This window comes from Arvicanthis niloticus, chromosome 3 (genome assembly GCF_011762505.2).
Source record: "Arvicanthis niloticus isolate mArvNil1 chromosome 3, mArvNil1.pat.X, whole genome shotgun sequence".
NCBI lineage: Eukaryota > Metazoa > Chordata > Mammalia > Rodentia > Muridae > Arvicanthis > Arvicanthis niloticus.
In genome coordinates, this window is record NC_047660.1 from 49,239,679 (window position 1) to 49,251,564 (window position 11,886).

The 11,886-nt window shown below is 50.2% G+C and overlaps 1 protein-coding gene across 1 annotated transcript; it reads right to left on the reverse strand.

Moving 5' to 3' along the window:
* Positions 1–1,828: 1,828 nt before the first annotated feature.
* Reep4 (receptor accessory protein 4) lies at positions 1,829–5,313 on the reverse strand. The gene is made up of 8 exons (XM_034499136.2): positions 5,056–5,313; positions 4,226–4,298; positions 3,779–3,855; positions 3,566–3,686; positions 3,006–3,119; positions 2,682–2,817; positions 2,421–2,575; positions 1,829–2,332 (listed from the first exon to the last, which is right to left on the reverse strand). The coding sequence occupies exons 1-8, from the start codon at positions 5,085–5,087 to the stop codon at positions 2,267–2,269; spliced, it is 774 nt and encodes a 257-aa protein (XP_034355027.1). The 5' UTR covers positions 5,088–5,313; the 3' UTR covers positions 1,829–2,266.
* Between the last annotated feature and the right edge of the window lie 6,573 nt (positions 5,314–11,886).

The following is an 11,886-nucleotide window of genomic DNA, read 5'->3' on the forward strand; positions in this document are numbered from 1 at the left end:
CTTGGTCAGGCCATATCTTGAGCTGGAGATATGATCATGGTGACAAATGACTCCATGACTTTTAATCCTGTGCTGAGGGAGTTAGAGAGGCTTCCCACAGGAAGGGGTGATGTTTCAGCACAGAAGTTAGACGCTAAGCAGGATTTCACCAACAAATCACACAGTTATAAGAATACTGCACCTTGGTTCAACCACGTGGTCTGGGGCTGAGACACAAAGTAAAATAAGGCTGAAGTCACGACAGAGGAGGAACAAAAACAGATCTGACACAGTCAGGATGAGAACAGAAGTCTCTCCTGGAGCAGCAAGGCAAGGCAGAGGCATCAGAGGGCTCTGAGACAGATGTATGAGTTGAGGTGGGAGAACAAAGTAGGGGGGGGGTGCTGGGGGGCTCTGCAGAGCCTGGGGACAGTGTCTCCAGCAGTCGTCCCAGGAGGACCAAGTGACTGTGCCCACCTCTCAGGCAACACCTCTGTAGAGAAAGCTGGTCCGCCTGTAAGATGGGCAACAGGCCCCTTTGAGAGGATTCAAAGAAACCGTTTCTGAAATGCCCAGCGCAAGGTCAGGCGTGCAGCAAATATTCCACACACTCCAGGTTCCTTCTCCCTGCCCCCCACCCCCAGGCAAGGAACAGCCCATTTACTGAATAGTGATTAAGAACATCAACTCTGGAGCCAGACTGCCTGGTCCAAAGCCCAATCCTGCCACTTACTAGCTAGGCCACCTTGGGCAAATCATTTGCCCTTTGTGTGCCTATTTGGGAAATGGAGAATCATAATGACAGTGGCCACTTCCTTGTCTTCTCAGCCCTACCGTATCTAGCAACACATCTTTGGAGTGAATTAATGAGGTGGTAAAAATCGGCATCGTGTAGAGAGGGAATGCCACAGGGAAGGCCACTGAATCCCAATCCGTGCGAGGCTAAATCAGCCACACAGATTAAGTGCCTTCCCTCCAATAAAACCCAGATAATCCCTACACCAAGAGTTAATCCTCACAGGCCACTCCAATTTAGCAGCTCATATTTTTCCTCCAACCAGCACTCTTTATTCCGAAGTGGGAAGGGAGGACAGATGGGGTGGGAGGAGGGAGGACCCTGGGTACCATGTGACTCCTACTTCAGGGGCAGATGACCCAGGGATCAAAGGAGATGGATTAAAGCCAATCCAGGACAAGAGTCTGGGTCTCTATGGATGGAGAAGGCCACAGATCAGCCGCAAGCATCAGAGAAGGGCTGTCATTGGCCTTGCTGGATTCGGCATCGTTCCTCTGGCCTGCCCCATCAGCAGCCAGGCTCCAGCAGGGTGAGGCTTTGGCTAGTCTCCGAGCCCCGCCCACCTTGACCTGGAAGGTGGGGGCAGCCTGGTCCTAGGCAACTGCTGCCCTCTTGTGGCTTAGAGTGCAAATTCACCCTGATCGTACCTGAATGTTCATGGAAGGCCTAGCCTGCCTCCCTAGGTTTGCTCTGTGCAGTTTCTACACACTCTCCATACTTTTGCCTCTTCCTGTGAGGGCCAGTACTGACTCCTGACTCTTGTTTTTCTGAGATAGGGTCTCTCTAGTCTTGGCTGACCTGAAACTGGCTATGTAGACCATGCTGGACTTTTATTCATAGGAATCCTCCTGCCCTCTCCCCATCAACCATATTGGAATCAAAGGATTGTGTCAGTACACCAGGCTCCACCCTGACTCCACGGGGCTCCCTAGGAGCAATCCTAAGAACACGTGCTGCTGGGATGGGGCACAGAGATCTCCCGGCAGTCTCCACAGCCTTTGTCCAAGCCTGCAGTTGAGTTGTTAGTTACAATAAGAGATGTGAGGAGACAAATCAGGAGAGGCCAAACACTGTTTGGTATTTATTTATAAAAATATTCACAAGCCTGACCTCACTCACCAACATGAAACACACAGCTAGGTCACACACACATACACACACACACCAGGCCTTGGAAAAGGCTGTCAAGTATTTTGAAGGACAAGAAGGGATGAACACAGCTGGTTGGACTTTTGGTTTCGTCTGCAGGGACTGGTGGGGCTCTGGTCCCATGTCTGGGAAAGTAAAAGGCTGAGGAAGGCAATAAATAGGCCCCTGGGCCTGGCCTGCTTTGGTATATCCCCATGCAGGGTACCACACCATGTGCCCCTTAAGCACAAGCCTTAGGCAGAAGCCAGAAGGAGCAGAGCCTGGTATAGCTCTGCTGGTGTAGCAGCAGAAGGTCCCCTGCTGGCTCCAGAGGTAAGGTAAGGTGGCCTGAATCTGCACACTCTAGCTATCCATGTCTGAGGGCATGGCCTTTTTCCGTGTTCGGACTTTCAGGGAGCGCGAGGTACCCTTAAGGAAAGAAAGCCAATATACCATGAATGGTGTGGGCATGGCAGCTCCACCCACCTCCCTTACACCATCCTTTCAACTCACTCACCTCTCGAGTCAAAGGCTTCCTCTTGACCACCCGAAGGCTCTGGCTGCGGCTCAGAGGCTTCTCTCGAGGCCGAACAGGTGGTTGGGGGGCTATCTCATTGTCTGACCAACATTCATCCTCTGTGTCACTGTCCTGCAGGCCGCCTGAACGGTATCCTGTGAAAGAGAGGCCAGCAGGACAGAGCTGAACGTTTATACAAGCCTGGGGTCACACCCAGCCTTCCTCTAGTCCAGGTCAGCTTTCTGTTCCTTTTCCACTTACCAATGGGGGGTCTGCGTCGGGGTACCTGGTCTTCCAGGTAGAGGGGGTCTTGGTAGGTGGGGGCAGGGGTGTCAGGGATAGACCGCAGGTCCTGCATAGAGAAGCTCCGAAGCCTTCCAGCCAGCGCACCTTGACTCTAGGAGGTGAGGGTGGGAGCCACTGTCAACTGCAGAGGAGGGCTGCAACGGGAAGGGCTCTAACGGGGGAAGCTACCCTTCAGCTAATCGCTGGGCCACAAGATTCAGAACTCATCTGGCTCAAAGATACTAGGAGTGGGGGAGACGCTGCGAGCACCGGGGCCGCGAGCACCGGGGCCCAGAGCACCTTGGTAGCAGCCTGCACAGCGGCTGAGGCAGCAATGTTGAGGCTCCGCTTCCCGAAACTGAGCATGGTCTCGTAGCTGCGTTCCTTTGCTTGCACAATGCACGCATCGATTTCCTGCAGACCCAGGGCAGAGAGCTCAGATAAAAAAAAAAAAAAAAAAAAAAAAAGGCAAGGCTCTGAAGACCCCAACCCCTGGTTGTAATAATCCCATGGCCCCTACGTAGGACCCAGGAGCCACAGATACAGGTTCAGAACAACAATTAAGAGCAGGACTCCCCAACTACACACCCACTCCACACCTTAGTGGGTGTCCTTCCCATTCTTCCATGCCCATGTCAACTTCCTGCTGGCTTGTCACACCCCTAAAGGTCATCCATATGTATCATCCAGGTGGATGGGGAAAGCCAACCCCTATCACAGTCCCACAGCAAAACCACAGAGAGACAGGAAATAAGACCCGGCCACCTTCGGCTCCCTAAACCTGAGATACAGGACTTTCTCTCTGACACACTTCCCTGACACACCCTCCTCTGTTTTTGCTCTATCTTCCCCAGGGGTACCTTCTCATGGCGGGATAGGGATGGGTGGACAAACTTTCGGTAGAGCAGGCTGGCTCCCTTGGTGTAAGGTGAGAGCAGCCACAGCACGAAAGCCATCTTGATCTCATAATAAAACGGGAACCTGTGTGAGCGAGGGGAGGGGTTTGTGTGAGCCAGATGCCAGGTAGTATGTGGGCCTTCCCAACCAGTGGCCTGCCAATCCTTGTGCCAAACCAGGAAATGAAGATGTCCGTGAAGGTTTCTGCCGCCATGAAGATTGCAAACACAATCCAGTACATCATCCACCGGACCTGTGGGTCAGAGTGCACAGGGCTCAGCTTGGGAGCCTGAGGTGCCAATGCCCACCCCCGGCCAGCCCAACCCAGAGATTCCTTAAAGCCAGTCTCACTGCATTGCTGGCTGCATTTTCCCACAACTGCTTAGACAGGAGCCCCTGAGAAACTGCCTGTTGTTCCAGTGCTCACCCCAGCATGCTTCGCCCACAAGATCCTCATGGCCATGCTAATGGCTGGTCTTCCGTCTACCCCTCTACTGGAGATCTGTTTCACCATCGAACCCCCGGAGTCTGACAGGCCAGCCCAGGCTCTCCAGCATCACCAAGTCCTATCACCCCCCTGACCATTCCTCAAGGCTGTCATCCACCCCACTCTTTGCACTCACATATTCTCGAATGTTCTTGCTCTTCACAGCCTTGTAGGAAGCATACGCAGGATACAGCATGCCAAATATGAGCCTGGAACAGCAGCCATAGGAAGTGTGAGGGGCACCATGCCCCACCCTCTCCCTGCCAGGTGGCTGCTCCCCCTGACCTGGGTGCGAGATGGCAATGCCTGCCCTGTTTTTCCCGCTTGGCTTGCACAACCCTGGGTGCCTGAGTCAGTGCCCTGAAGGTTGCCTCCCCACCCGGCTGTTTACAAACATCCCCAGCCTGCCCAGGCCTGTGCTGGTGGCCCATGGGTACAGGACAGACTGAGAACACACAACAAGGTGGGTGAGAACACTAGGCTGTTCCCTCCCACTACACGTAATCAGGCCCAGGGCCACCAGCATGCAGTGAGCGACATTTGAGCCAGTTATTGGAATATCCAAAAGTGAGGTGCAGACGGCCGGAAGCTGAAGCTCGGGTGGTGGGTCATATGGCTGCTCGGATGGGAAGGAGGCACATGTAATCTCCGCCCACAGCAGTACCTAATCACCTTCTCACAGGGCTGTGGATAGTAAAGGCCCTGAGCCCTACCAGCACCTGTCTGCAGTGTGTGTGCGCATGTACGAAGGGTCTCTGTCAGGCCAGAAGGCTGCAGGGTGGAAAGAAGGTATGCAGTGACCCAGGTCCCACTTCAGATCTCCAGGACCGTTAAGTGTGTGCTAGGGAACCCGGTCATGGAGTTCAGAGAATTCCCTTCGTTACCAGATGTTCCCAGTTTCCACCCAAAGGCAGGTTGGCATTCGGGGATAAGGGGGGGAGGGTGTCTCACAGTGGCCATACTCACACCACCAGGCGACAGATCATCCAGGACACCATCCTGACAGCCTAGGGGATGATCCCAAGAGACAACCGGAGGGACGCTCACTCAGGAGCTGGGGCAAGGGGCCGAGTGGTGCTGCAGTACACCTGTCCCTCGGTGTAGGCAGAGATCACCACCCCTGACTCCGACCCCGCAGTGCAGGGAGCTGGGAGAACCCGGAACCAGTGGACGGAGGGCCTCGCAGAGGAAGCCGCCTTAGGAACGAGGCCGGCGGGCGGGCGCGTTCCTCCGCCCCGCGCCGCCGAATCCTGGCGGCTCAGTCCCACAATCCCTGCCTCGGAGAACCGTTCGTCCGCCGGTCGAGAGGGTGCCGCTGCTAGTCTCGGGTCCGGGTGGCAGGTCCGGACCTCCGCTCTCACGGACCGCCGGGGTCGCAGAGCGTCCGACCACCTGCACCGGTCTCCGGGGCGGAGTTTGTAACTCACTTAAAAGTTGCACGGAACCAGGTCCTGCCCAACCCCAGAGCTCAAGCTCCAAGCGCAGGCGCAATGAAGCCTTCAGAGGGGCGGGACGAGGTCAGGGAGACAAAAGGGCCGTCTCTTAAAGCGGCGATGCTCCCCGCACTTCGGAGGTGGGACCGCCGGTCGAATAGTCTTCCAGATCTGAAAGGTTAGCAGGTGGAAGAATAGGAACCAAAATAAACCGGACTCCTAGCTAGGTGTGATGGCACACACCTGAGCCTCTGAGGTTGAGACAGGAGAATTACCAGTCCAGGCTGGGGTTACAGATATATCAATACAGTGTCGAAAAAAAAAAAAAAAAAAAAAAAAAAAAAAAAAAGGAGAGGAAATAAAAGACGACTCAGGATTGTTCCTCCGATGCCTTTTTTTATCATTTCTCCATCTCTGTAAAATGGGATAGAGAATGAAATGAGTGCTTGTCTGAGAGGAAGCAGGTTCTGATCTGATCCTACCTTCCCAGCTAACCATGCTCAGCTTCCTGACAGCTTCAGTGCTTCACTTGTTTCTAAAACATCTTTCCACGATCCATATACCTGGGCAGTCTGACCCCAATGTCTTGGAGACTGAGTGAAGATCCGGGATCACGGAGGATCTTCTTTCCTAGAGTTTTGAAATCCCACCTGTTTCTGAGACAGGGATACAAATATCCCAGAAAATTCCAAAATCAATACTTGCTGTTTTTGTTGTGTGTGGAATGATGGGATTGTTGAAGCTTCTTCTTAAAAGGTTGGCCACACTGGTGAGCTATAACATTTGACAAACTTGGATATATCATTACTGTCCTTGTCGTTGTCACCACCACCACCACCATCATCATCATCATCACCTTAGGTTTTTTTTTTTTTTTTTTTTTTTTTTTGACAGGATTTCTCTTTTTACCCCTGGCTGTCCTGGAACTCTATCTGTAGATCTGTAGATCAGGCTGGCCTTGAATTCAGAGATCTACCTACCTCTGCCTCTCAAGTGCTAGGATTAAAGGTGTGTACCATCACCACCCAACCAAAAAATCTATTTTCAATAAAAGAAAAATGAATGCTTGTGCGTACACATACACACACCCACTACCACCACTAACAATAACAATAAAAACAACAACAACAACAACAACAACAAAAAAAAACCAAACAGAACCATGGAGTCTGATTTGTTGGCAACTACTGAGCATGGGACCTATGCTGGAGTGTAGTTGATAGGCCCAGCGTGACTCCATTGGAGAGGACTAACTTTCTATCTCCCAGCAGGTATCAGTTTCAAATAGCTTCCTGGCTAGGGATGAGACTTTGTGCCCACTTCCCCTCCCCTGTGCTGATATTCGTGTCTGGCTTGAGCTTGTGCAGGTCATGGGCACACTGCCACAGTCTCTGAATCCATGTGTGCATCTGCCCATTGGGTCTGGAAAAGACTGCTTCCGTGGAGGCCTCCAGCACCTCTGGTTCTTACAGTCTGTCTGTTCCCCACTTTTGCAGAGATCCCAGAGCCTTGAAGGGAGGGCTGGGAGACATCCTGTTTAGGTTTGACTGCTCTGAAGTCACTCAGTCTCTTTTTGTTGTTCAACGGTCTACTGCGAAGAGAAGCTTCTCTGATTTACCCATGGTCTTAATCTTTGCAAAGATCTTTTTAAAAAATTAAGAAATGTTCTCAGGGGGGCTGGAGAGATGACTCAGCTGTTAAGAGCACTGACTGCTCTTCCAGAGGATCAGGGTTCAATTCCCAGGACTCACATGGCAGCTCACAACTGTAGCTCCAATTCCAGGGGACCTGGCACCTTCAGACATAAACAAAGACAAAACAACGAACTTTGGTGTTTGTTTGGTTCATAGGACATGAAATTAAAGTAAATCCTTTTAAAAAGAGAGACAGAGAAATGTGCTTTTTAAGTGAATGGCCCAATGTTACTGAGCAGTATATACTGCCGGCCAGTGGCTAAATGTGTGGCACGGTCAATTCTCTTGGGAATCAGCAGCAGCCAGCTACAAGTGGCCCTGGTAGGGGTCACAGACCTCAAGAAGTTAACTCTGGTAAGGCGATTACCCATGCAAGAAGGGAGGAAGCTACAGAGGAGCAAGACTGGTTTTTGTTGTTGTTGTTTTGGGTTTTTTTGGTTTTTGTTTTTTTTACACATGGATTTTTTTTTTCTTTGTGACCTCTGCTCTCTGTTTCAGTTGCTCCATCCGAAAATAGGGAGATCAGTACCCCGCCTCAACACACACACACACACACACACACACACACACACACACCCCTTGAGGTAAGGATGCAAGCCAAGCTACCCCAGGGCTGTGGGGGTGGAAACAGGGGCAGTTACTGCCTTTTATTAGAGTGCAGTTAACACCCACCATCTACAAGGATGGAATTGGTAATGATGGAAGCCAGGGAAAGGAGGCTTCTTGGGAATAAACAAACACATGGTGATTATACAGTCTTAATTATTATCATCAGTTTTATTGGTATTGCTGGATGTGAGAGCTAGCAATGAAACCTGTCCACAGGAGAAACTCCCCCATGACTTACGGCCTCCTTGCTCCTACCACCCCTCCCCCATACTTTTTTGGGGAAATAAGAAACACCCAAGCCTTGAGGATCCCATTAAGAAGGTCCCAGACACACCATTTTAAGAGCTTTTTTTTTTTTTTTTTTTTTTTTTTTTTTTTTTTTTTTTTAAGTAGACAGGGTCTTATGTAGTCCAGGTATGGCCTTGATCTTCCTGCTTCTTCTTCCTAAATGCTGGCATTAAGGGTACATGTCACCATGTTTGGTTCATGCAGTGCTAGAGCTCAAACCTAGGGCTTCATCTAGGAAAGCACTTATTGGGTCAAGATGTGTGTGTGTGTGTATGTATAAGTGTTTTGTCTGCATGTATGTTTGCATACATGTGCTTGCATAAGCTAGAAGAGGATGTCAGATCTACTCTGGAACTGGAGATGCAGGTGCTGTTAGCCTGTATGTGGGCGCTGGAAGGACAGCCAGGCTCTTAACTGCTGAGCCATCTCCCTGGCATCTCTGATCAGATTCTTTAGGCAGGTATGATGACATACCTCTTTAACCCCAGAGCTTAGGAGGCAAATGCAGGCAAATCTCCGTGAGTTTGAAGCCAACCTAGTCTACATATGGAGTTTTAGGACATCCAGGACTATATAGGGAGACCCTGTCCTAAGAACACCAAACAAAAAGTATTGTGTACTTCCTTGAAGGCAGAAGGATCAACTTAGAAAGTATAGAGAACTGTAAAGGAAGAGACAGCCCATCATTGGGGAAACCCGTGTGAATCCAAGTCCCTTGGCATCTCCACACACTGGTTGACTCTAAAACCTCTTCCCTGACTCCAGCACCACAGCCCTTGAGTGTGGTGCATGCATGGCTGTGCATGTGTGTATGTGCAGGCAGGGGACTTGTGGAGAGGCAGCAGTTAACATCAGGATGTCTTTCTCAATTGTTTCTCTACTTTTTTGTTTGATTGTTTGTTTGCTTGCTTGCTTATTTAAAGCAGGGTCTAACTGTGTACATTGGCCTGGCCCAAAATTTACAGAGATCTGTCTATCTCTGCCTACTGAATGCTGGGATTAAAGGCTTGGGCCACTTACTTTTTTGAGATAAGGTCTCTAGTTGTTCCTGGAGCTCACTATTTAAGGGAGATTGGTTGGCCATTAAACCCCCAGGATCTGTCTCCACTAGTACAGGGATTACCCGGATGTCCCTCCATGCCTGGCTTTTTAGCCAAGTGTTAGGGACCCAAACTCAGATCCTTTTGTTTGTATAACAGGCACTTTACCCACTAGGCCTTCTCCCAAAGCCAACTGAAGCCTTGTTTTAAGCTGGGTGTGGTAGCACCCACCTGTAATCCAAGCTTTTAGGAGGCTGAGGCAGGAGGATTTAATTGCATGGGTGGCCTAGGGGGAAAAAATAAAGAAAGAAAGAAAGAAAGAAAGAAAGAAAGAAAGAAAGAAAGAAAGAAAGAAAGAAAGAAAGAAAGGAAGGAAGAAAGAAAGAGAGAGAAAGGAAGGAAAACATCAAAACAGCTTCCCTGTTTTTATTTGCTGGAAAGAGTTTGCCTGTGCCCACTCTGAGCTCTCCCAGCTGGGACCGTCTCACCCACAGAGACTCTTGGCCATGATGTCTGTGCTTGGGAAAGTTAAAGAACAAAAAGTCAGAGGTCTGATGTGGGGAGCTGGGCTCCTCACAGGGGAGTGGGAGGCTGGCCAAGTGTCACCCTCCTAGGCTTTGACAGAGGAAGTAGACTGTGGCTCTTATAGCCTTTGGCCCTGAACTGTTGACACAGTCATCCAGTTACCCTGAGTTGCTAAGCAGCTCCATGGACTCACGGCTGACCCCCTCAGGCAGGTGACCAGGCAGCCATGTCACAGAAAGCTTGGCATTCAAAGTTTGATGGAGAGAATGTCTCTCTCCACTGAAGGGAGTGGCTTGTTAGGATCGATGTTTATCTTGCAACTGGGCAACAGAAGGCCAAGGTGTCTGGGAGACTAAAGCCAGCTCCCTTGGCAACCTCAGTGGGCATGGCTGGGATGTAGCTGTGTTGGTATAGTGCTTGCCTGACATGCACAGAGTCCTGAGCTCAGTACCCAGCACCACAGAAAAGGGGAAGGGTAGTATACAGCTGTAATCTCAGCATCTGGAAACTTGGAGGCAAGAGTTGGAAGTTCAAAGTTATCCTTGGCTACACAGTAAATTTAAGGCCGGCCTGGGCTATATGAAACAATCTCAAAAGGAAGGAATGAAGAGGGGGAAATGCAACCGTGGGGTGGGGTAGAGAAGATTCGGGGGTGCACTTGAATATGATTTGAGCAGAAACCTAGACCTGTTTCTTACTGCAAGCTGTGGCCAGGGACAGTGGCGATGGCTGAGTCCCTGGAGCCACAGATGGGAGTTAGGGGGCAGGAACTCTGAGACTGCAGATGGTGGGGGAACCCTCACTGTCAGAGAGCATTTGTCACTGAGGAGTGCCTCTCTCTCACTCTCATTGATTCCATACTTGGAGTCACTTCATCTCAAATACAATCCTGCAGACCAACATAGCTCATAATTAATGTGCCAGGTACAGTCTTCAAGGGGACCGGCACACATCTGTATTTAATGCACTTACATCTCAAGAGGGATGATAAGGTGGGCCTGATATGCACTAGTTTATCCCATGATAGATGACCCTGCTAGTTAGGCATCATTTAGATCCACTTTGCAGATAAGGAAACAGACACATTAAAGGCAAAGTGTCTGAATGCCATCCGCTGCTTTTCCTCAGTAAGTGAAATGAATTAGGATTCTACAAAATAGGTTTGCTAATCTGCCTTGCAGGATTTGAGGTTCAGAGAAATTAGTTGGCAGCAAGCAAAGTAATCAAGCTGACATCTGGGCATGTGTGGTCCAGAGCTCTGTGGTTCAGAGCATGGGGTCAATACATGTTCTGGAGTTCTCAGACCTGATTTCGTCCCTTGTGATAGGTCAGTGATATGTGATACACATGGACTTTGCCTGGATGGGAATTAAAACAGTGGTGCTAGTTTGAATAGGAATGGCCTCCACAGGCTGCTCTCACATATTTGAGTGCTAGAGCCCTCAAAGAACAGCACTACTTGAGAAGGACTAAGAGGCGTGGCCTTATGGGAGTGGGTGTGTCCTAATTAGAGAAAGTGTGTCACTGGGGAGTGGGCTTTGAGGTTTCAAAAGCCCAAGCCAGCCCCAGTGTCACTCTCTTCCTGCTGCCTGCAGATCTGTACCATGTCTTTCTGTGTGCCACCATGCTTCCCACCATGCTGATAATGGACTAAGCCTCTGAAACCATAAGCAAGCCCCAATTAGATATTTTCCTTTATAAGACTTGCCATGGTCACGGTGTCTCTTTACAGCAATAGAAACCCTAAGATAGACATATATATGACCTGTGAGAAACGAAAGGGGCCCTGGAGAACAGATGAGGAACAAGAGTATGTGTGGGGATACACACACCAGCACCCCCTCCTGGGGTTGTCATCACATCTACCATTCCTGTCCCTTTCCCCATTTCTTTTCATATAAGATGGCAACAGGTTCTCATTTTTTTCAAGTCTGGGGGTGGAAAGGAATGACAAGGAAAGAGGTCATAGAGCTGAGTACGGCCGTTTCGCAACATGGTGCTATGTGTTCTTCTCAAGGTGCTTCGTGTTCCCTAGTGACCCTGGTCACTGCTGCAGCTCCAGCCCTGTCTGATGATCTTCCCCTCTCCCTCCTCTTGTCACAGGTTCTTCCTGTAGTCTCAGGGATGGACAGAAAGGAAGCAGGCAGGAGAGGGACCAGTGCTGCTGTGTCTGTTGGCCTGGTCCTGAGGAGGCTTATGTCAGGCACA

Excerpts from the sequence above, each read along its gene's own strand:
- Reep4 (XM_034499136.2), bottom strand. The coding sequence starts at position 5,087 with ATGGTGTCCTGGATGATCTGTCGCCTGGTGGT. Across the intron at positions 4,299-5,055 it reads ATGATCTGTCGCCTGGTGGT|GCTCATATTTGGCATGCTGT; the intron begins GTGAGTATGGCC and ends CTGCTGTTCCAG. Across the intron at positions 3,856-4,225 it reads GCAAGAACATTCGAGAATAT|GTCCGGTGGATGATGTACTG; the intron begins GTGAGTGCAAAG and ends TCTGACCCACAG.